This window comes from Emydura macquarii, unplaced genomic scaffold (assembly GCF_026122565.2).
Source record: "Emydura macquarii macquarii isolate MOO-44397 ecotype Brisbane River unplaced genomic scaffold, CSIRO-AGI_Emac_v2 contig_561, whole genome shotgun sequence".
Lineage (NCBI taxonomy): Eukaryota > Metazoa > Chordata > Testudines > Chelidae > Emydura > Emydura macquarii.
Genome location: NW_027130698.1, coordinates 3,074,012 through 3,099,803, shown reverse-complemented (window position 1 = coordinate 3,099,803; position 25,792 = coordinate 3,074,012). Strand labels below are relative to the sequence as shown.

At 37.8% G+C, this 25,792-nt stretch overlaps 2 protein-coding genes across 2 annotated transcripts in view; one reads left to right on the top strand and one right to left on the bottom strand.

The window, feature by feature from the left end:
* The window catches only part of LOC137147718 (asc-type amino acid transporter 1-like), a 28,422-nt gene extending 23,526 nt beyond the window's left edge, over positions 1 to 4,896 (top strand). The window contains exon 10 of the mRNA XM_067540049.1: positions 1,077 to 4,896. Within this exon, the coding sequence (XP_067396150.1) occupies positions 1,077 to 1,204 (128 nt within the window). The 3' untranslated portion in view covers positions 1,205 to 4,896. The remainder of the gene's footprint in view (positions 1 to 1,076) is intronic.
* Positions 4,897 to 12,226: 7,330 nt separating this feature from the next.
* LRP3 (LDL receptor related protein 3) overlaps positions 12,227 to 25,792 on the bottom strand; it is a 30,045-nt gene continuing 16,479 nt past the window's right edge. The window contains exons 4-7 of the mRNA XM_067540048.1: positions 19,394 to 19,602; positions 18,015 to 19,101; positions 17,417 to 17,549; positions 12,227 to 16,541 (exon numbers count right to left, since the gene is read on the bottom strand). Of these exons, the coding sequence (XP_067396149.1) occupies positions 15,726 to 16,541; positions 17,417 to 17,549; positions 18,015 to 19,101; positions 19,394 to 19,602 (2,245 nt within the window). The 3' untranslated portion in view covers positions 12,227 to 15,725. The remainder of the gene's footprint in view (positions 16,542 to 17,416; positions 17,550 to 18,014; positions 19,102 to 19,393; positions 19,603 to 25,792) is intronic.

Genomic DNA, 25,792 nt, shown 5'->3' with positions numbered 1-25,792 from the left:
GGTCAGGCTGTGAAATACAAATGGAGAAACAGATAAAAATCAACAGACTAGAGAGTTTACCCATTTTTTTCTGCAAAGAAGCTGACATCCCTTGTGCAAAATGATTGCTCTCATTAAATCTTCATTTTCTAGAATTTAGCAAGGGTCTCAGTAGTTTGTACATTGGGGGAAAGTAACCATATTGAAATGATTGTTTCATAACGGTATCCAAATAGGGATAGCCTGGGTTTACTACTAGATCCCATAGATGTAAGCGGAGCCACTCAGACATACTCCATTCAGCTGGCCTATGAGTATTCAGCTGTGGAAAGAGACAGACAATTTCAAAGTTTGTGTTTCTGACACTGCAACTTGTTCATTTAGGTTACTGTAGTTCTCCTCCCTTTGCATGTTTTCTGCCCTTCTTTGACCTCTGTTCAGCCAGCTTGCTCATTATGGCTTTTCCAGCAAAGCACTTATTCAGGAATGTCCCTTTAAGCATGCAAGTAGTCTTAGTAAGCTCAAGTGCTAAATAAATAATAAACTAACACTTAAGTGCTTTGACAAATCAGACCTTAGGCCTATCCCACTCCCCCCCCTACTTCTGTGCTGGTTTTGAATGTACCAGCATATTGCTGACATACATCCCAATGTACAGCCAGAATTCCTACATTGCTAGATAATCATTTTACATGCATAAGACAGGATCTAATGATCCCATGACAATAAATTACACAGAGGTCATACATCTTAGCTTGAACAAGGTCTTTAATGTTTTAAAAAATCAATTTGCTTTAAGGCTAGGATGTCCAAAAAAGTCTAGAACGGGTGGGAACTTTCCACCTTATGAAAGTCAGTGGGAAGTGTGAATCTTAACTCCCTTAGGGTCCTTTGACTCCCAAAAGTCTATACCTTAGAAAAAAAGTTAATTCATCATTTTCACTGGAAAAGTGCAATCATATGGTTTGATTGGGTAAACCTCACCGTACTTGGACTTGAATAAACAGCAGAACGTTGGATATATGTGTGCTCACGCAGAAGATTGAGAGGACTCAAATAAACATCACATTAATAAAGTGAGTTTGTGTTTTTCATAGAATCCATGACATACTGGGGACAGAAGTTGTGTTTCGTCGTCTACCCTCAGGAGGAAGCTCCAGAAGAGGATGATCTATCTTTCACTCATTCTCAGCTACCAGGAAGTGAAAAGTCCTTGAAGAAATAATGAGGCAATCAATGAGACAGAAGTAGCTTATTGTTTACATGTTGATTTTTGCAAAAGGTTTTTCTTGAAAAAAGAAACATGTTTTTAGAAATCAGATACAGAAGCCCATTAAATGAGCTACACCTTTACAGCGGTCCTTAGCTCTTAGCTTTTCCTAAAAAAGTAAAATAAGGAGCTGGTTATTTTTTTCTGAAAGTGTATTTCAGTCAGCAAGGAAGTTCAGTAAAGCAGATGAATCTGGGAATTTCAAGATGGGGGCCCCCTGCAATAGTGAAAATACATTGGGGAAAGTCAATGGTCCTACTCCAGTGGGAGTAGGAGTCAGTGATAGAACTCCAATTGATTTCACTGACACAGGATCAGGCCCTTCATGACCTAGGTAATTTTCAAGTTACAATCTAAAAAACTCAATTGTGCGAACACTTACGCACATGAATAACTTTACCCCCAAGAGCAAAGTTACACACACACCTATGCATTTGCAAGTTTAGATACTAAAACTGACTGTTGTTAGACTGAACAGCAAAGGGATGTCCACACTCCAAAGAAAAACCTGCACCTGGCCTGTGCCAGTTGGTTCAGGCTCACGGGACTGTTTCATTGCTGTGTAAACTTCTGGGCTTGGGCTGGAGCCCATGTTCTGGGACCTTCCCACAGTGCAGGATCCCAGAGCCCAGACTCCAGGCCAAGTTCACAAGCCTACACAGCAAAGAAACAGCCTCGCAGCTCCAGCCTCATGAGCCCAACCCAGCTGGCACAGGCCAGCCATGGGTTTTTCTTTCCTGTGTAAGACAAACCTAAGAGCTTATCCAGGGTATTTACAAATAAAATGTTAGCAATGAATGTATAACTTCTATACTGTATTTGATGATTTTTGTCATCATTCAGTTATGTAAAGAAACCATGGAAATTGTGATATGATACAAAGTAACTGTAGTCTTCAAGCAGTTTTTAAACAATGGATTGGGGTTTGTATTATGAAATCTGAATAGCTCTGTTATTACAATAACCAGAAAAAAGGTGAGTGAGGTAATGTCTTTTATTGGACCATCTTCTTTTGGCGAAAGAGACATGCTTTCAAACTTTAAAAAAATTATTTGAACTGATTTGAAACTTGGTTAGTCACTTGTTATAGCATGTACTTTTTCTTCAGACAGGAATTGCGACTTGCAAGCAACATTTGTGTAAAACAAAAACAGCCTCAAGCACCACAATTTTTACCTCTATACATTTGACGTACTACTTTAACCGTCAAATGCTAACAGAGCAAGTATTGGCAAATCACTGATGCTTCCAGGACAGGGTCTGTATCTAAGGTCATATCTGCACTAGCACCTATGTTGGCAAAACTTTTGTCACTCAGGGGAATGAGAAAACACCCCCCCAAACGACAAGTTTTGCCAGCAAAAGCACTCATGTGCATAGTGCTATGTTGGTGCTCTCCTGTCGGCACAATGCAGCTACACAAGCGCTCTTACAGTAGCACAGCTGTAGTGGTAAGGCTGTGCCGCTGTAAGCTGGTAAGTGTAGACACGGCCTTAGGCCGTGTCTACATAGGAAAGTTTCAGCATAAACTAAAGTGTGAATTTAAAAGTGACGGAGCTAGACCAGAACCTCCTCCTTCCCACCCTGTGGACACACAGAATTAAAAGCTGGAGGAGAGAGGCTGGCTTAGCTTGTTACTTAGAAAAGGATTTAAGCTAAACCAAAGTCACAGTAGCCACCCAAGGGAGTTCTGAGTGATATAACTGGTAAAACTCTCATGTAAGCAAGACCTTAGTAAAAGAATAGACAGCACAGAAGGCATTAGGAAAGATACTCAGTGTCACAACTAAATACAAAGTGGAACAAATTGTTTAGCATAAAGTAGTTAACAATTATTCTAAAAGATCACTCAAGGGGTTAAGAGCTCAAAAGCTTGTCTCTTTCACCAACAGAAGGTAGTCCAATAAAAGATATTACCTCACCCACCTTGTCTCTCTAATATCCTGGGACCAACACGTCTACAACAACACAGCAAAAAACATTACAATAACCAGACATTTATGCTAAGCTTAATACAGTTCTACTGTTAAATGGGAAGCAAAAGAACTCTACTGTGTTTCTAAAATACATTGCAATGGAAAATGGGGGGGGGGAGGGAGAGGAACAAATTCTATATTTCTCTTTTTTCTAATGTGCTCACACAAAAATTCACCTTGCCTTTGAAGACAAACTCCACATTTCATCCATGTTCAATGAAGAAACTGTCCTTAATTATTCTACCACCAGATGTCCATTAAAAGGTGCCTTGGCATGTTGTAGCTGTAACAAATGGTTATCTTTAGAGTCCTAGCAGTTGGCTTATTTGGTAAATTTATGGTGGTTGCAAATGTAAAAATGTGACCAATTTCATACCAAAGAATCTTTTGAAAATGCAAAATCACAGAATAACTCTAAGCAGTATTCCAATAGCTACTACTTTATTGCAACTTTTAGAAAGATAGATGATCACATATACTACTTTTACGATAGCCATATTAATTTTAATTTGCATGTATCATGATTTACTGTATGTTAAAAGCCTTGGTACAAAAATTAAGGATTCAATTGGTCTCTTAGTTTGTCAAGTACCATAGGACTACTCTCTATAAATACACTGAACCTGAGACTCAGACTATGAGGCCAGTTCAAGGAAAGCATCTTCCAATAGAATTTAGCATTCAGAATGTATTTTTTTTTTAAATATATTCATCCAGACGGTATATATCCAGATTTTTCAGTCAGTAGATATTAAAAAAGGAAGCACAATATACTTCTCTCTTTGTATGAAGTGGTTAATCATGAGATTATTAAAATATATATGTAGCTAGAGAGAAAGTGTGTGTTGGGTATATACATATATAAATACTAGAGAGATTCCACATTTCAATAATCTTATGAATATGTAGGTTTGCAAATGAAAGTTGCATACATGAAGCCACATTTTTGACATAGGATAGATACAACATCGCTGTGTTGAAGAAAACAAATTTATACAGGTTTACCATGCTTATGCATGATTTACCTTTGTCTGTCAAGGCTTTTATGACCAAGATTCTGATGTTCTTTAGATTATAATTCATGCTCTGTGACATAGTTTCAGAAAAGATTCCTTCCCCTGCCAATGTTACTAGCAAGTCAGCAAATGTATATAGAATTTAGCATCAAGAATAGTTTATTTCCCCCAACAGTGAAGATATGAAAGTTGGCTGGAGTTGAGGCTTTGGAGAATTCTTCAGCAACAAGCCTATGCTGTTATGTGAAAGGCAAAAATAATAAGAATATATTGCAATGGCTGCCATGGTTTCATTTAGATTGATTGATTGTTTGTTTAAGGAAATGAAAATCAGAATTAAAGGACCAATTGCCTCACAGTTGTTAATTTTTTTTTGCCTGAAATCGTTCCTGATTGTGCTACATTTTCATACTTTAAAAATGAGAACCATCTGGACTTAAAATCAGGAGGCTGAATTTAGAGATGTTTTGGATTCAGGATTTTAGTCTGGTCCATCTTTAATCTATAAATCACATCATTTTAAAGCTGTTTCAGCATGCTGTACTTAGTGATCACAAATAGCTTCTCTATTAATAATCTCAACAAAAATGTATTTTTTTAAAACTTTCATTAAAATTAGTTTCTAATTTATACAATATATAACTGTCAAAATCAACATGCCCAACCAACAAGATAATTTCATGCTCCACCAAAGTATAAAGATCTAATGATTTAAGCTAGACTTCATATCTTTTTAAATAAATGAAGGCAATTACATCAAAACTTCTATTACTCAGACTTCTGTCTCTCTCTTTCTGTCTTAGAATATTCAACACTGTAGTGGCATTCCTAAAAATGGTAGAAAATGGCCTATTAGTCCAAATTTAACATTCTTGTTATCATTGTAAAGCAGACTATCAGCCTAGGCAGCCAGCTTTTACCACCATGTGATTTTAAATAGAAGGGGGAAGGAGGGGAAATGGAGCCAATTTGATACAAAAAGTCACGTCAGGAATCTCTTGAGATTTGATAGAACAGAGTGAATAGTGTCCAAAAGAGAGGTTGAAATATGAAGGTGGTGGTGTTCAGGACCCCTGTAATCCCAAGATATTTGCTGTCCTATTTGAAACATTACTAGATTCCTCCTCTACCATATTATTATTATTATTCTCTTTGTTGGCAATATATTAATTTTCCCTTACTTGACATAGAAATCCAGATAAGGTGGGCATTAATTTTTCTGTTCCCAAAAAGAAATGCCATGAATTCAGAGAGAAAATTATGTACCCTTTATACCTCAATAGCAATGTTTTTTTAGGGCTGGACAAACTACCTCAAAGTTATGGGGTTGTTCAGAGCTGAGAAATAGACCCATTTCTATTTATTTAATAAAAAAGCTCATGTGATAGGTATTACAGTAGGGTGACTAGATGTCCCAATTTTATAGGGACAATCTCGATATTCGGTGCTTTGTCTTATAAAGGCGCCTATTAGGCCTCCACCCCAGTCCGATTTTTCACACTTGGTATCTGGTCACCCTTTATTATAGTCACCTGCATACAAAAAACCCAGATGCCTTAAACTCCAGTAAATACAACTAAGAATATTTCTGGTGGAAAACGTTGGGTCAAAAATGGGGCTTCAAATGAAGTTTTAAAATGGATTTACAGTCTCTTACACTTTAAGACAGATAGTTATAGGGCCATAATGCCTGTAAAAAATGCTTCTGCCACTGTTTTTAGCACTTCCAACAATCCAGCATCCAGAAAATCCAATTGGAGGAGAAGGGAAATTAAGTACAAAGTTACAAGGGTATTTAATGTTTTATGAACTAGAAGAGAAACCTTGAAGCCAGCGAAAAGATGGATGTGACAAAGGAATTTGCTGTATTTTGTTCTAATTAAAACACAAATCATGAGCGTTTGCATCCTCAACTACTTCAGCAGAGTAAAGTGAAGAGAGCCACAGAAGGATACTGTGCTTACACCACTCTGTTCTCAGATTGACAAAAGCATTAACAAGTTGCTGTGAAGCTGAAATTAGTCCAGTCAAACTGGTGATAGTTCAAGGATTTACAAAATATCTTAACCAAATGAACATGAACAACAATTCATCAACAAAGCTAAAATGTACATTTAAGTGCAAAACTCAACACAAACTTACACTGGAGCTGCAGTTGGGGCCTCCATAATGACATCTGGGTCCTTCACCTGAGACATCAAAGGGACCTGGCAATTCTAGAGCATAAGAATTAGTCCTTATTCATTGCCATTTCCTTTGCTGTAAATGTATTTCACGGTATAAAAATAAATCTGATTTCCTGTACCAAGAAACTAAAGCTAAGCAGAGCTGATGAACTTTGGTGAATCAAAAGCCTGCAGGTTTTTGAACTGCTGTCAGAACACAGCAAAGATAGCGTACTTCTAATTTATTTTCTTGCATTTGGTTTAGGATCTATCTATAAAATCTCTGATGTTTTGTCTCTCAGTTGGTGGCCAGCTCAAAGCAGACATTTATCACTTAGTAGGTCCTCATCTGGTGCCTTGGGCTTGCCGTGTATGCATCCTGCATTTTACTAAACCTGAGACTCAAAGCAAGACCTTTGTGGTATCTAGAAACAGCAGTTTTACCTGGTAAACCCACAGAGAGTCTCTGCTGAACCATGCCAGATCGAGCTGCACTAAACATGTCAAGGCTGGAAGTCAGTTCATCAGTGATGATCAGTGCACCATCTAAGGATGGACTGATTTAAATCAAAGCATTTAAAACACCAATTTTAACCAGGCTATAAATCAGCACACAGGAAATCTTGATTTAAAACACAGATTTTAATCATATTTTGCATTTGTACTTTTTAGTTACTTTCCTAAAGAAAAGTTGATTTTAATTATTTGGTAACTATTATAATACTTGCAACTAAATATAGCCTTTACACTAAATGTGGTGCTTCTTATTGTTCACTAGGAGGATACACTATATCTATACACATATCTTTAAGCAATTATATAGTTTAACTTACATTTATTCAGAGCCTTATTTTTTTATTTTTTAAAATTTTTATTCATTTTTTTATTTGTTATTTGTGTCAAGCACTATTTGGATGGAAATTCAAATTCAATTAAAATGTGCAAAAACAGCATTTATTTTCATTAAATAAAACTACCTTAAAAGTGATGTATACATAAGAAAAAACATGTATCAAAACATGTTTTGCATTTAAAACTGACTTATTAAACAAAGAAAGTATCTGTAGTTAATTAATTGAATTGCTTGTTTCCTTCCAATCATCATATCCTTCCAAATTTTAGAACCAGTAGCTCTCATCCTCTCATACCACATTTTTATTATTCATAGCCCGGAAGAGAAAGCAAGCTTTCCTACCGTTTCAGCTCGCAATTGGTTTCTAAACTGTAAATGAATTAGTTGACTAAACTGAAATGAAGACCCTGCTGCAGAGGCTACTGCTATCAAAAGCTTGTTTAGCCCTTTAACAAACTCTGGTTCCAGATGCATAGCCAGTAACTTCCACCAATACAGTGGTCTGATTTTTTTTGAAAATTGGCAGCCAACATGTACAGCTTAATACTATTTTTTTGTATTTGGTGTAAATTATTTTAATAAACAAATTTTGGTCTTAACATAGATTATCAATTTCAAATTTAATTTTAAATAGTTTTAGTTAAATAAAAGAACCCAATTTAAATTTTTTTAAAAATATTGATTTTTTAATCAATTTTTACCCACCCGGGAACCATCCCAGTAGGTATGATCCCAACTGGAATAGCCATCCAAGCACATACACAGGCCTGGGCAGGATTGTAGTTGGGTGGTTAGCCGTGTGTCACTGCAGCCACAGCGCAAGTTTTAGTGAGCTAGCTGAACTAATGAGTGTGCCTACACATAGTGCAATCTCGCCTCCTGAATAGACACCTCAGTGCTGAATTTGCAGGTAAAAATCAGCATTTGTTCCCATAAATCATGGGGATATACATTCTAGCATTTTTGTTAGCAACTCATTTTGCTATGAATGTAAAAATCTGACAACAAAATTACAACTCCCCGTTGAGAACACTCTGTAAACATGGCTTTAATTTGTTTCCAATAGAAACATGGGTTCTAAAGTATGGTTATATCACTGAACCGTGCCTGTTACCTCAACTTCTGATCACAATGCTGAGGGTGACCAAACTTCATGTGCCCCACTTTGTCTTCCACATTGAATATTTGACACATTTTACAATGCTAAGACTACAAGGTCAAATCCAGCCCTGTTGTGAGCGTAGCTTTGCTGAAGGCAATGGAATCACGCCCAGTTACTTCAGGGTTGCATTTGGCTTAGGGACTACCTTCTTGTTATCTAATCTCTTCCTGGTAATACATGCAAACGTCATCCATGCTGCATGCTCAGCATTGCAAAGTGCTATCCATGCTAGGTTGCTAAGCGTCACCTGGCAACGTGTGCCACATACTGCGAAGCCTCTCTAGCACTTGTCCCCTGCGTTTTTCTTTCACACCTGATGTGCCAATAAAAATTCTCATTTACACCCAGGACAGACAGACATTTCAGCTGGCAAACAGCGTAGGGAGAGATTCAGGGCTACACAGCTTAAAGAAAAATGAGACACTTCACCACCACCCCTCGCCTCTGCCCTCCCCATTCCCCATGGAAATGCCCAGGCTAGCTAAATCTTGGGTTCAGCTGCACAGTTCTAGGAGATGCTTTTTGTTTCTCCCCCCTCTCCTAGGTTATGGGCAGGAAATGGGTTGGCAAGATGGGCAATGGACAGAGCCCTGGCTCCTTCCTCCCCTTATCCAGCTATTGTGAGCAGGTGTGTAGGGAGGAGGGGCAGGGTTTAAGTACAGGCCAGCAGCAAATTACTACGTCCCTGGTGTTAGGGGTGGGGAGAGATATGGTGAGAATTGCGGCTACTTGAGCCACAATTCATTTGCTGGGATGCTCTTGCCATCCCATTGTAAAAGCTATGTCCTTGGGACACAACTTGGCCCCTAACGATCAACACTGGCCCATAGTATATTCTGTGCGGCGGATTTAACCAGAGAAAATCATTTAACACAAACAACCCACACTATATAACATGCCATCTAGCTGCTCTCCAGAATACTTCTCGCTTTAAAATGCTACTAGCTTGCAGGAAAGAAGTCAGCTCTGAGATGGTGGTGAACACAGACATTGTATTTTCTTTGTAAATATTTACCACTCTGGTATTTCCAAAAAATTATATTTTAAAAAGGGAGCAGGTTTTCCATTGTCTTGAGGTTAATGTTGGGAGAGTTTACCAGCTCCACAGCACTACCGTCCGCCGACACCTTTTCTCTTTTTTTGGGGGCTTTCTTTTGATTCTGCCTCCCAAAGCAGCATGATCCATAAATTATGCTCAGCAAAAACGGAAATATTTTTTCAGAGTACCCAGTCAAGTATTTTTCAAATAATTTTTCACTCCGTGTTGTTTATAGCTCTTTGTGACCTTGAAAATGAAATGTGTTTGCTTTCCAGCTCTGCTGTGCCAGCCGCTAGCTACACATATCTCTGTGTTACTGTAGGGCTATTTGTTGAGCTGTTAGGATTCTTTTTAAACTTGAAATATTGAAGCAATTAAAGGAAAAACAAAGTAATTAGGTAATCTTTTCTCAGCAGATATACAAGAAAACAGCATGTCTAGTTTTGGGCTTGCCAGTTTTGACTGTCCCTTTACAGAAATTTAGGATTTTGACTAGTGTGTTCAAAGATTTTCAATTTGTTATATTAGAAATATACATCATACTAATCTGATGGACTCATAAATACCAGTGGCCTAATTAGGCAAAGTTCTCCCTTATTTGCTTTCTCTCCTCGTTCCTTAACAATCCCACATACCACCCTGTACTTCAGCTGCAGGAAGAATTCCTGATGTAAGTGTCTCACTTGTGTCATTTACTTTGACAATTATCAATATGCTGTGTACATAAGGCAGGACAAATCTCCAAATACCTTGTAGCTATTGAAGTAGGGGATATGGGTGTGTCACTGAAATCAAACGCTGGACCACACACACCAGTGCACCCAAGGAGGCAGAGATGGAGCAGTGGAAAGGGCAGGTCTATCAATCCTACACTCCATGTTCCCAGTACATGCACAGGCACCAAGGGTCAACAGTGGAGCAGCAATGAACTGCCAGCTCTGGCTGACTCCTCTCACTAGCAACAGAGAGAGCTGCTGAACCACCGAACTCTTGAGAATGGCTTATAAAAGGCCAACACTCCATCAGGAGGGAACCACTGCAGCAGTGTGACCAATCTTACAGCTCCACCAGCTGCTGGTGCTAACTGAGCAAATCTTCATGAATTGTTCCTTCTGCACTTTGGCCACTGACTTGGACAAGGGAAGATGAAGGTGTCTCATTTCAAGGGGCAATGGAAGGACCAGGGAATAAAGGTTAAATTACCACAGTTCCATTTATTTTAATGTCATAAGAAAGGAGACAGCTTTAATAGGAAAATAAACTTGGAAGAGAAGGGCTAATAAGGTATGAAAGACATAATACATGGTAGTTAAAAATAAGCCTCTCACTTACTCACATCAGACTGCAAATTTCTTAGGGGCCATTTAATCCTTGCAGCCAAGAACACCAAAGCCAGAACCTGGTGGAGGGGGAAGGATGGTTTAATAGAATTTGGTAGGTTAACAGTAGATTAATAAAACAAATATTATGGTTACTTTTGCTACCTGTGAAACTGAGGCCATGAGGACAAAGTCAATATTTTATTTCAGGCACCTATCCATTTGAACAGGTTAAAAATAACAATTGCTGTTTGGGAAATTAAAATCTCGTTTCACATGGAGACCAAAAAACTCTTGGATCAGCAATGGCAGAATTTTCTCTCTTCTTCAAAAAAAAAAAAGTAATTTCCTTGCCAGGCATTCTAAGCTGGCTCCTTGATCTCACATCTTTCACATATATTCTGCTGCACAGGCTGTCAGTAAGTTTTGCTATGAGTGAGTGGTGTTTAGGGGGTTTTTAATTTTTCCATTTCCACTGTAGGGCTATATTAATTTTAACCTCACATCAATATTAGTTACAATCTCACTGTCTGTGCCACTGTACTTATAGCTGTGTCAGCATTTTATTGTAAACCACTACTTTTAGGATTTGTAAAATCATAAGGATTTACTAGGGGGCAAGTCATGCTCACCCCACTCTTTTTGACCATAGAAAAGTTTTGACGACAACAGAATCCATCCAATTCCCCTTACAACAGTGACAGCATTTGAATCTGGGCAGTTGGTCCCCTCCAGCACTGAGGATTCTTAAGGGAGTCCTCCACTATTATCTATTGAAAATCAGGTAGGGTAGAGCCAAGGACTCCACTATGAAAAAATGAGCAAAGATCAGAGAGAGGGAACTTTCCTCAAAACAATTATGGGTATCCCCTGCAGTTGTGAAGAACAAAGAGGCTTAGAGACCCCAGAGCCCAAAGAAGCTGTTTTCAGATGGAACAAGACCTAGATCAAGTTATACCAGACTTAATGCTGGGTTATTCTGGGTAAATGTATGCCTTTTAAAATCATTTGTACACAGCAATACTGATGCATTTTCACCCACTTGAGAGGAGTGGCTGACACTTTGCTGTAAACAATTAGAGACAAATTTTCAGATGTGCCTCCAAAGAAATGAATATAAAACTTTTTGAGGGCCTCCACACACACACACACGCACACACACAAATGCATGTGTACACTAAATGCATTTGTACACTAAAGCAAGCACACAGATGAGCAAAAAGGGTAACTGCAAATGTAAGTATTTTGTATGTGCAAATAATGGATTTGCAAATGCAAATGTTGGGTAGCACACAGAATTGTGGGTGTACGTTTTTAAGTACCATTGACAATGTGGCACTAGATGTTCAAACTAAGGCATATGTATGATAAAGTATGGTAATGTTTTAAAATATTTCACGGAATAAAGACAAATGCAAATGAAATGTTGCAGCAGGGCAAGATTTAAACAAAAATCACCCAACAAAATTACATTTAGAGGACTGTGGTACAAACTGACAGATGTGAGAAAGTTCAGACTCTGACTCTCAGTGTTTTACAGCAACAAAGAGATGAATAGCATTTGGGGTTCAGTTCTCTCTCTAATATTTGCACCATTCCTGCTAAAGAACTCGTTAAAGAGAGTTAAATACATCAAAGAAATTATTGTTAAAATAATCATTAAAATATTTCCCCTTTCATTCAAAAACTTCAAAGATCCCAAGCAGTACAAAATGAGATTAACATAAAAATAAGAATTTGAACAATTTTATTGGCTTATTTACTCCAGTTTATATATTTATTGAAGCATGATGATATTTTCCCTCAAAAAGGACCAAAAGAAAAAGTTGTTAATTTTTCCTTTACATTTTTGTCTCATAATTTTTCCAACTATTTTAAAACCTTTATGAACATGCAATTTGTATTAAAACAAATAAAAAAGATATCTTCATAGAAGATTAAATAAAATAAAATATATCTTTAAAAGCTGGGAAAATACTAGATCTAGAGAAAGGCAAACCTCATATCTTTTATCAAGCCTCTCCAGTCCATGACACTGTAATGCACAACTCATTTAATACTCACAGAACACAACGGATTTCTTCTGCAAAGTGTTAACAAGAGTTAGGGATTCTTCACTTTAAGCAATATAACAAACAAACAAAAAATCACACTTTATTGCAGACTACGAAAAAAATATGTGCTTTTCAAAAAGCAACAGGGCCATATATTTTAGTTATGCAGGGCTATAAGTTTCCATAAAGAGTCAACTGAACATTTCCTGGATGATATTTGTAAACTTCATTACAGCTTCAATTTTTCAGTTTCCTAGATATTTGTAAATGGAGTTATGATGCTTAAATATACCAGGAAGAAATAAAAACTGATTTGTCTAAATTATTATTTAGTTATCAAAATGCATCTTCAACAGTACACAAATATGTATGAAAGAGATACTAAGAAATTATTTGAAGTTACATCCTTTTGAAGCTAAAGGATGGTGTTACTAATTGTGCACTGTTGTACCAAAAGATCGTTATGTTCTGAAGTACATATTTCAACTTAAATTGTAAGAACATTACAATAGTGATAATATAATTTAAGGCATAGTAGATCAAGATGATTTTATTATAGAAAGAAATATGGTTCTGTAACAGAATTAAATATACATTTATTTATAAGGTTCTTTGTGTTTGTACAGTATTAACCCTGAAATGTAATCTTCCACCCAATTATAACTAAGTTTACTACCTTATAAATACAATTCTATGTACTTAAAATTACTTTTAGACAAAAAGAGACACTAAAAACTGTAGCCTTGGACACAACCCTGGCAGGTTAATGACTACAGTACATGACCTTTTAAAGGTGGAATGTATCTAAAATGCTTACAAATGCTATGAAAGTAAAATATTCTCAAAACTACCTTTTTGTTTGGCTAAATGACCTCTGACCATAAAAACACATGGAAGGAAATAACTGACAAAACAGTATTTTATTTTTTATTTCATGTAAGTCTGATTCTTTACTTGTATGCACTTTGACCAAAACCCTTGTCTACTTCTCATTATGAGTTTAAATCTTCTGCTTCTTCCTGGTTCTGGAAGACACAATATAAAAGTAATTTGTGTCATATTAAAAATAAAGCACGTCACAGCTGTTCTTTCACATTATGATTTGGTAAAGCCAACCAAAGCACAATGGGCCTAGCCCTAACCTCATTTCTTCACGGGGACTCCCACTGGGAGTTCTGCAGAAAGATCAAGGGCAGAATAGAGCCCATTAAAATGTTTAAACATCTTGACGCTCAGGTGTCAATTCACCCTTCACTGGACAGGCTCAACTCCCATCACATTCAAGGGATCTGCAGGAGTTAGAGACTACTTGGATTGTGCAGCCCAGGTTATACTAAGGACTAACTCCTAGGTAGTTTTAATAGAAAATCAATTAACAACTCTGTCAGAACAATCTAGAGTTATGCTCATATTCACTTCCTAACCCGAAACTGTCCTACAGTATTAGACAGGTCTCAGAGTACTGAGATACACACCATCCTGCACCTGCTTCCCTACAAAGGAGTGGCAGCATTAATTTTACTTTCTCCATTCTTAAAAAAAAGAATGCTGACAGTATTTTTTAAGATTATGTGCTTCTTTATCAGAGGAAAATTAAAGTACAAATTGTACATTAAACCGCAGGTGGAATCCTGGCCCTACTGGAGTCAACAGCAGAGCTCCTCTTCACTTCAACAGGGCCAGGATTTCACCAGATAATTTTTATTGTTCTGTAGTGAGTAATTCCTGTCTAGGCAACATCGCCATGTCTCACAGTTAAAAAGCTTATCTGCTTTTTTAATAAAATTTTAAAAAGCAAAAGGCACCCGGGTCTACCCAAAGTACTTAAAAGCCTGCACATTATCCGCTTTGAAAATGGTGATCTAAAACACCAGCAATAAAAGATTAAGCATACCATTAAAAAAATCCACTAACTGATTGAAGACATCTGCATTTACACCAAATGCAAATTTAAAGCCTGATCCTGAAAGGTACCGAGTGCTCAGCAACTCCCACTGTAGCCAATGGGAGGTGGAAGTGCTCAGTATCTCTCTAGAAAATGCCTTAAAATGGCAGGATTCTCAGACACTGAAAAAAGGGAAGGGGGGGGGACCCAATCCAAACTTAACAAAACCATTGTGAATATGATACAATATATGATAAGATAAATATGATGCTGCAAATGGGGTTCAATGCACTCCAGTTATAGTTAACATGGCTAATTTGTTATTATAAAGTTATAGCGGATAATAAACCTGATTCTTCTCTGTATGCAGAATACAGAAACTTTGGCTGTAATGGACACTTCTGGATATCTATGGCCAACAATACACTTCTGAAGGGAGTGGAGAAAAAGATAGTAATTTTCAGAAAAGAGAAAGAGGCTCCATAGGGATTTTATTTTCTACTAAATGTATTTTGGGGCTCCGTAAACATTTTTTAATTAAAACCAATAATCTAAAAAAACAACAGTTTGATATTTCTAGCTGAACACTTACACTTATAATTCCCTGCGACTGATGCCTACACAGACTGCCAACTGATTTCTCTCTAGCACATTAATGTCAATAGTAAATGACTTTAAAACAAACTCAAATTCCCTGATTGCAAAGTGAAAGTGAATAAATGCACAGAAGGAACAAAGGAGGATGGAAATACTCTCCAACTACGACAATAGATTCTCACTCAATCTTAACCTCTGAACACATACATTGGCCCACTGGAGTTTCAGGGATATCAACCAAGACAAAATTTGTCCCATAGTCTTGTCATAGGTATTCTACTCCCTGTAGGAAAAATGCCCATTGGTACTAACAGACAACGCAGAGAGCATGGATGTGTCAGTTCTAATCAGTGTGCACTGTAATGTACATTTTAAAGTTATAAAATCTACAGGGCCAAAACAAAGTGTCATTAGCAAACTAGTAATGACTCATCGTCACTGGTATTGATTTCTGAGAGGGGAGTAGAGGACTCTAGTGTTGGCACTTCCACAGAATGGCAACAAGCCGCGTGAATACCCAAAGGTTCTTCCCGATAGGAATGAGGGCAACATCGCTGTTGTCCATCCACCTGAATACAAACATTCATAGGGCTGTCTGAGTAAGTGGACTCCCACTTTTTTAAGGGTAATCTACATGGCTCTTCACTCAGCGGATGACTCCTGTTTAAATTACTGTTCTCTGCGACAATCCTTCTGGATACCGACCCTCCACGGAGTGTTTCTGTAACACTTTCAGACAAAGGATCTCTGAAAGCTTTTCCTGAATCCACTTTCTTGGCTTGTTTAAGCTCGGTGCTGGAGGTCTCCTCAGCACCTGAAGATTTGTCACTGTGTGCAGTCTCAGGCTCTGCATGTGCAGCCATGCAAGTATTAGATAAAACATTAGCAGGTGATGGCTCTGTGGCTTCAGTCTCTGGCTGCAAACTGTTACTTCCAGCTTCTTGTAGCCCGCTTGCCTGGCCATGGGTCTCTGCCTCTGAATTAGGTCCCTCAGGGGAAGGTAGGGGATTCTGGATATTCCCTTCAGTGTGATGGATAATTCCATCACCCAGCATTGTTTGGGAAGTGTGCACAGGTGTTAAGAGTGGGATCTGCCCTCTCACTCGTGGCCTGTGGAACAGTCTGTTCCAGAGTCTGCCCAAGCGCCTCCGAGATGAATTCCGTCTCGATGAGTGGCGTCTCATCTGTCTCCTCATTGCTGTTCGGATGTTCTGCAGCACAGATGCCTAAAAATAGAATCAAGAAACTGTAATTTCTTGACGCTTTCACTGGAGAACAACTATCAAATATCTAAGACTGTCCTGCCCACTAAATTCTCCATCTGACTCCTAAGAATACTACTCGGATGGAAAGGTTGCAGTTTAAGTTTAAACTCCTGCTTAAAAATATCAAGCCAAAGATTGCTCAGTCGGCATCAAACTTCTTTCCTCCAGAACTTTTTCTCACCACTTGCATTTAACCTCCCCAGCAATCAACTCAGTACAGTTAGATGCACAATTTCCCATACTGGACCACACTATTGGTCCTCTGAATCCTGTTTCACAGGCAATGCCAGGAGGAGTTGATGACAGTTGATGTCTCAAACCTCCCCTCTGCTCACATAATTACCAGTGCTGTGTCAGGTCATGAAGTTATCACAATGGGGAGTGAAATGCATTTGACACTGAGAGGAAGGCAGATATGGGAAAGTACAAAAATACAATAGGACTGTTTTTTTTAAATAGACTTTGCATTTATTAATAAAAATAACTCCAAAATTTTTCAGAAGACAAATGCCCACACTCCTTTTTGTATTTTCTATACAAAGAAAATTCCTTTGCACTTTCAAGCTTGAAATACTGGTCTCTTTTCTGCTTTAGTTTGATACTTATCTATTTATTGCTATTTTGGTGTAAAACTTTTTTTTTGGTGGTTTTCATCCATTTAGTTTTCAACATATTCATGAGTCCCCATTTAACTAGAAAGCTTAACCAAAGCATTAAAATATATAACTGCAATTCTTCAGTACACAGGAATGTCAAATACATGACAAAAGCATAAGTTACTGTTACTGTTGCTTCAGATTCATTCAGTCTATCCAATTTTTGATAGTTTCATTTACTTGTGATGCATTGTAAACAGGGAAATCTTCAACTGGCGGGATAAGTCCTTGTGCAATAAGCTGCCCATAGGAAGGTGGAGCCTCACGTCGTACAAACTCTGCCTCAAGACGAGTCATCTGGGTTTCAAATGCTCTGAAACCAACAGAACCAGAGCAAATTACACAGACAAAAAACAGTCTTCTGTCCCAGTTCCCACAGGTTTAGTGTCATCAGGCAGCTGTGCAGTAGCACATTAAAATCGATGTTTTCAGAGCAACAGAAGTAAAGGTAACCCTGCTGTAACTCACTGAAACCCTTCTCTCCACTAAGATATGCAAAAGAACTAACAGTATAGGATAACGGCATATTCCTCTATAAACATAGAGGAAGAGACTGTATAAAAGCCACTTGTCAAAATTTAGGTCAGAGCTTTTACTGCTAAACAAACAGCACAGTAGCCATTTTTTTAAATTCCATCAGTTTCACTGGACCCTGGCTTAGTTTTACAGTGTGTTTCAAAATTCACTTGAACGCACATTTTATTCTTTCCCCTAAAGTGACTGAAACAAAAGGCTCACCTAGTAAAGTTAGGACATTATGAACAGACAAGATTTTCACCTGTATTCTCTGGTCCTTAGTGAGTAGAGTTTAAATGCACAACCCAGTGCTATCACCAGCAGCAAGCCACACACAAGACTCCCAATCAGAGCCGCTGTGATGACTTTTCTGGGCACTATAACCAGACAATTATGTTCATCACTTCCATCCTGGCAATCTTCTTGGCCGTCACAGCGCCAAGTCTCAAAGATACACAGATTTGTGCCACAGTGAAAGTTTCCTGGCTGGCATGTAAAGCAGTTCTTTTCATCTGAGCCATCTGGGCAGTTCTTCTGATTATTACATCGGTCAAGTACTGAATAACACAGTCCACTGTTTCCTTCACATGGGTATTCATTTTTCTGGCAAGCTGGACAGTTCTCTTCATCTTTGCCATTTGGGCAGTGCCACCAACCATCACAATGCTGCTTATCTGTGAAGCACTCCTCATCGCTTCCACAAGGGTGTTCCCATGGAAGGCAGTAGCCTTTCACCTGATAGGTTGCATTGAATCCATGCCCAGTACTCTTTGATCTGGCATGATATGAAATGGTGAGCTGACCCTTTGAGGACTCCATGCTCACCGAGTGCCTGTTGTTGTGATATGAAAGAGTTTGCATTAATTTATCACCTCTCTCTCCAATTCCATCATAGACCTTTACATAGTCATTGTACCCTAATTGTAAATCAAGCTGCAAGAGGACATGCCGATTATCTTGTGTGTCCACATACCACGTGCAGCGAAGATCTGCTCGGCTGTGATCTGCACGGAATAAGTCTGGGGAAGCGAAAGACCCATAAAAATTACCCAGTCTTTTGCCACATGAAAGATCAGGGCAGTTATTTTCGTCTGAACCATCAATGCAGTCTTTAACTGAATTACATCTCAACTCATTTATCAAGCACTTGGTGGAATGGGCTATGCTACATTGGAATGTTCCTGAGGGACAGATGCTAGACTGAGGCTCTGTTGGAGGGATGGTACAGTTTCTCTCATCCGAGTTATCCCCACACTCATCCATGGAATTACACTTCCAAGTGTTGGGAATGCACTTGCCATTTACACAATGGAATTCATCAGACTGGCAAATAGTCTGGCCTATTTTTCCTGTGAAAGAAAATAAATGAATATTAAAACTTTTAGAAACATCTGTTACCATGTGTTAGTTCTAATATTTTATCCCAGCATGCAGCTGTTGAATCTGTTGATCCAGCTCTCCTCCAGAAGAATTCTCTAATAAAGCCACACGGTGAAAGTATACAAACTTCTAATGACTCATCAGCATTTACAGAAGGCTTTGGTCAAGAGAAACTACTTTTGTCTCAGGATTTATAATAGGGATGGTAAAATATATCTGAGCAGTCAAATAAAATTCACTAAAACTGTACTGAGATTTTACCTCTGATGTAGGAAAGGCGAAATCCCTGAGCCTGTCCCGAACTCAATGCATCTGAGTGGAAAAATATCCAGACATGATCTCGTGCAGAGATGAAGGAGGGCGGTATGGAGGATCCACACACTCTGTAATCCTCCCTCTTGGAAGAGGGGCCAATCATCAGCCAGTCTACTGCACATTTCTGAGAGTCCTCCAAGTCAAAGTTCTTAAAACTGCAAGAAGCAAAGAAAACACAAATGAAAAACAGAGTAAAATCTGGATTTATGGACACAGCCTTTCTCATCCCAAATATCTGAAAGGAATAAGTTAGACACTTACAGTGCAGTGACTATGCAGGCAACCAAGGCTATCATTATTTTCCCGTTTAGAAAACACACCCACATCAGACGCTCAAGGTCCATATACAAAAAAACCCAATAATATAGAAGGTTTATTGACAATTCAACTGAAATGAACACTGTGCCAAAAGAACCCCCCAACAGGGCAAAAGGATGGATTTTCTGTCACTTGAAGTTTTTAAATCAAGACTAAATGCCTTTCTAAAAGAAATGCTTTGTTCAACCACAAGTAACAGCCTGTGCTATGCAGGTCAGACTAGGTGATCACAATGATCCCTTCTGGCCTTAAAAAGTATGAATAAATAAATCCCTTCTTGGACAAAGAACAATAGGAAGCTCTGCAAAGGACCCCAAAGGTATTGGGGAGGGGGAAAACAATCAACTCCTCAGCTGTGTACAGGCAAAATCATTTTCTTTGGGACCAGGGAAGAGTGCAGCTGCAATCTAGACTAAAGAATTCACTCTAGCCAGGAGTCTCAAACTGCAATTATCATTCCTTTTTTATGCATATACAATATCCAAAAAAGGTCTATGACAAGGATGTATGATTAGCAAGAGAGAGGACGTGGCATGAAGAGAATGGAAGGAGAAGGGGTTAAAAGCACAAAGCTAAAAGAAGTCTAGTAATATGTGTGCCGTGCCCCCAGAACCATCTAGGCAACAGAGAACAAATCAGCACAGAAATAGCTTAATTCACCTTTTTCAGATCCTTTTCTTCTGTGATGTTCTCCGGCACTCTCTAGTTTGCAAGATACATTCCAAAAATACATCATTCTCCAATATCAGTGATACTATTAAATCCTTGTAACCAACAGATTTAGCAAACCACGTAGTGCCAAAGATTTTTATTGCCAGGATGGGAATGCAGAATATTTGTAAAAGGTAAATTAAAATGTATCTCTGTCCTGTATGCCCTTTCAGAGCCTTCCTAGCGATGATGAAAGATAGACATGCAAATATGAAAAAGCAAGAAAGAAATTGTTTAAAATGATACAAACTGTATATATGTAGAAGTATTGGGATGAAACTAGCAAAGAGAACATTAAGGATGAACAACAAGAAATCTCCTGGCCAGTGAAATTTATTAGACTGTGAAGCAGTCCATCAAACGAAGCAGTGGATGCTTAGTCAGAACTGGATAAAATACTCAACTAGAAAGATATATTGAAAAGGGAACCGTCCTACAGTGGCTGAGAAAGATGAGCTAGATCACTTATTAGGTCTTTTCCATCTCTAATTTCTATGATTAATTATAATTCTCCAGTAATGGCCTTAATAAATCTTGATGATCCCAAAAATTTGCCCTTCTTGAGTCCTGCCTTACACTTCTAATTCTAGTCATTTAAAATAAAGACATTTCAGACACCCTATGTTTAAGGTATCCACAAAGAAAAATATCAGAAGAGTCAGAACTAGAATTACACTTCACTGTCAACTTACCCTACTCTTGCCCTAAGTCTAGGTTTTGCAGATGATAGAGTGCTATGTTATATCAAGGGCCTGTAATTAACAGCATCATATACTTGTAATGTGGTTTCCATGTGAGCATCTCAAGGTGCATTACTAATAACGAGTCTTTCCGTTAATTATCACAATCCTGAAAACTAGGAAAGTATCTTTATCCTCTTTTTTCCGATAGAGAAGCTGAGACGCAACGAGGTTAAATGATCTTCCCCAATGCCACACAGTGAGTCATATGCAGATGCAGGGATAGAACCTAGGCTTTTCAACTGCACACCCCATCCTTAGCCACAAGACCATTCCTCCTCTTAAATCATTGGATAAGTATACTGGAGCAGAGGCAAAACCGTATTTGTGAGTATCTATCCTTTCAAAGGGCCCATGAAGATGCATGTCTCTTGGAAACAGCAATCTCAGCACATAAAAAGGTCAGATGCAGAATGTATTAAGTTTCCCCTTCAGCAATATGTACCTAAACCTTCAAAGCCCAAATATCAGCATCTAGCAAATTACAGTTTGGGAAAAAATAATGTGGAATAAACATAGGTTACCAAATTGCCATAGGACATGTAAATTTTGTTTTAGTTTATTATTAAATCATATAAACAGTAGATAAAATAAGAAGAATGTAACTCCTACCTGTGCTGGCAATAAAAAGAGGTAAAAAGAAAGTAATTTTGTGCCTTGAACAGTCTCCTGCAAACTGTAAAATGTGTCATTCCTTAAAGGCATATTTCTGAGATTGGGGAATTTACACTCCAAAAATAATTTTTTCTTAATTTTCCTTAATCTTCCTGACAAATTAAACTGTCTGCATGCTGGGACAGAAGTAAATTTGATTCCACCTAATTTAATTGTGGATTTATTTCAGACCAACAAAACTGGCATGTGTGAATAAGGTCTCAAGTTGTAATCTGCAACTAGATATTAAATATTGTGTACAGATCATAACTGGTTTACTACTTAGAAAACCGATCAGAAAGGCAAGTATTTTTGCATGTGAAGTTTCTGCCACATTAATTTGGCATTAAATAACCCAATTATTTTACCTAAGTAATGAACATAATTTGCCAGACCTCCACTATTTCCCATCTTTCACCACTGGTAATTTGATGTTCTGCTGCTGCCATTGTCCATTTATTTTTTTAATCCTGCCACCTATGAAATACAAGATATGGACATTACTATTCTAGATATTTTATTCAACTGAACTCTCTCAAATTACAGTGCAAATTCTTTTATCACCAGGGTCAGCCCAACAGTTGAATGGGTGATGGTAACAAATGGAAGACAGGAGGAAAGGGTCACACCTACGAATCTTCTGGGAGAAATAAAAATACTTTAACGAGAAATATCAACTTCAGTTAATTTTCTCTCTGAAATGTCTGTTTTTGCTGCTGAACTTTTAAAATCAATTCTACATAAACTACAAGGTTCTGCCTATTAAAAACTATCCCACTAGATACTGGGGACATTCCATTTTCGAGGGCCAAAATAATTCTAATGTGACTTGCTAGAAAGACAGCAATAACTTTTGTTTTCCTAGAATTCTGCAGGAAATAGGTAAAGCATATGATGTTTCTTTTCATCAATACGATATCACTAAAGACTACTTCTGATACACAGAAGGGGTCCAGGCAGCTTACTGTAAAATTATAGAATTGAATGTATAACATATACTGCCTGTAAGATTGCTCCAAAAAAACAGTAATGGCCAATAATGATATTTTCCTAATAACTTTCTAATATCCACATGTCACTGCTAAGAACTGCATTAAACCAGCTTAACATCAATATTCATTTTCACTGCTGTAAGTTAAAAAAGAGATGCCATCTATGAAGCCAAGGATCTTTTACTGCTTGGACTTAAAGAGGCAGTGTAAAGCCAAAATTTAGTTATACAATATTATGTATAAAGAATCCTCTACATCCCTTTGGAAGTGATTTAGGTGTGAACACTACACAATAAAAATATTAAAAACCCAAACTCTTAAAACTAGGAAAGAAAATAAAAGACGGAGTCCATCACAAAAATGAAAAGAGGCCAATAACACACAAAAGGTCCAACAGTTGTGATAAAAGAGGTACAGAAGAAATAAAAAGTTAAGTACCTAACTTGGCCCTGAAAATCCATTAAAAATCCAGAATCAATATTATGGATAGATTAGCAAAACAATGGCTCAATGTAAAATAGAACAACCATTTAAGCGAGAGAAGTCACTCATGTTTGCCAAACTCTCTCAGCCAGGGCAGATTGTGAACACAGCTGATGGCTTAATTGACTTATTAACAAAAATTCTGTTTAACCATTTAGGGCAAGGACCTGGGACTTAGGAAGACTCAGGTCTATTCCCAGTTCAACAACTGACTTGCTTTGTAACCTCAAGCAAGACACAAAGGGCCTGCTTTTCAAGGCTGAGGCTAGCACCTGCAATTCCAACTGAAGTCAATGGGAATGGTGGGTGTCCCGCCCTGCTGAAATATCAGGCCTTAAAACTCTCCTAGAATCTGTCCCCCTTGCAAAATGGGGGTAACGTTTACCTGCCTCACATAGATGATAGGAAGCACTCCCTCTGCTATTCGAGGAATACTCACATTAGTAAATGTTTGCAAGAGCAGGCCATAGTTCTACAAACTGCTCCCTGTACTGAGATGGCATGAATAGGAAGTTCAAAAAATCTTTGCTGAATTTTCACAAAGCAGATGACTTGGATCACTGAAACAAAACCAGATAAAAGATATGCACTCCAGATTAAGTTAGATAGTCCAAGGTAGTTAAGGAGGATAGTTAAGAAAGCAGGAGATCAGCTGTCATCATTCCATTCTGAATGTGCAAGAGACTTCCCTCTCACTCCTGTAACTTCAGTATAATTAAATGCACTTCATTTATACTCTTACCATGTCATTGTTAATTAAAACAATCAGATAACAATAACTGCTGAACAAAAGGGCTTTGATCCTGATCTTAGATACCAGAGAGCACACTGCTGTAAACTTATAAAATCTGTTACTGAGCATGTACTGTATAAGAAAGTTCAATAGCTGATCTTACAAGATATTTGCCAATACACTATCATGAAAGAGGACATAGGAAAATATTTTGCTTGAGGTGGGCTTAGACAGTCATCATATTTGTAGTTACCAAATTATTTTTTTTCCTAACAAAAATTTGTAGATCTTTTGTTTTAAGAAAGAAATCTTTTAACTGCAGGGAGCTGGTCAGAGAAGAAACATGATGGGAAAATAAGCTGTTTATGTATTACAATTGCTAATGCACTGGCTACCTGAATCTGCAATGATGCAATGCAATGCTGGAAAACCCATGTCCAGTAGCTATCCACTCATATCCCTAGATTTTGACAACATGTTCCTGTTCAGGAACCTTCCTTAGGAAGTGATCAGTAAAAAGAATAAACAGAGGAATATGCAAAAAGCAAATATATTTTCTGACTGTTGAACCTGTCCCTCCTGAGTCTGAAAAAGAAACTTATGAGAAGGAAAAAGAGAAAGCATGAAAAAGAAAGCAGTTGAGGAAAATCAATATAAACATATGAAAGGAAACTATGAAAACAAAGTGCTCAAAGGGAATGCCCTTGGAAGGCAATATCTTTCATCCACATGTAGAACAGCACATTGTTTTATCGGAAGCTGCTGAATAACAGGTTTAGAAGAAACTAGCACAGATTGCAATAATTTTGTTCACTATAACTACTTATCTCTTAGTAATCTTTTGTTTACCATAACTATTTTATCCCTTAGTGATTCTTGGTGTATCCCAAGTATGCTATTTTGTAATACTGCTGTCTTGCTGGCAGTGAGAACTGATGATCAAAGGAAACACAGCTGGTATAATATAGCACACAGGATTTTTTCTTTCTAAAATCCAAACCTTATTGAATCAAGAAAAGCGACGTCAGTATACTCCTTCAGTATCTTTCTATGACAATGTTAGGGAGGGCACATGTCTAGTGGTTAGAGCAACAAAATCTGAACACCTGGATTCTCTTCTCCACTTTGCTATGACAATGCTATGTGACTCTGAGCAAACCACTTACCCTCCCTATTTCTCAGTCTCCTCATATGTATAATGAAGATAATATTGTAAGCCTTCTAGTGGTGTCGTATGCATTAATGTTGTAAAGTGCTTAGAGATCTTCAAATGAAATGTGTATAGGATGCAAAGTATTACTGCAGTCACTCTAAGTCAGAAAAGTAGCTATTTAAACAAAACATCCTAACACATCTGTCATCAGTGAACCAAACTGATCCTTGAACATACACATAAGGCTTCCATTGTCCTCAATGAAAATTGAGTATGTGAATCTTAGGACAGACATTGGCCCTGTGTGTTTAAGTCCCATCTGATTACTCTAGTGACAAAAAAATCAAACACTTAGCTATTTACATAAAAACAACAACTCAAAACCATGTAGCTGTGCACATATGTGGTTTATGGAAACATATTACTATCATTTCCATAGTCTTCCATTCCCCGTTACTTCAAATTCTTTGTTACTGATTATCGGGACCCCAAGTCAGACTGAAAGCTTCTAGGGGCCTAACAAAATACAAAAAATAGGATTTTCATTAAATAACGCCTAGG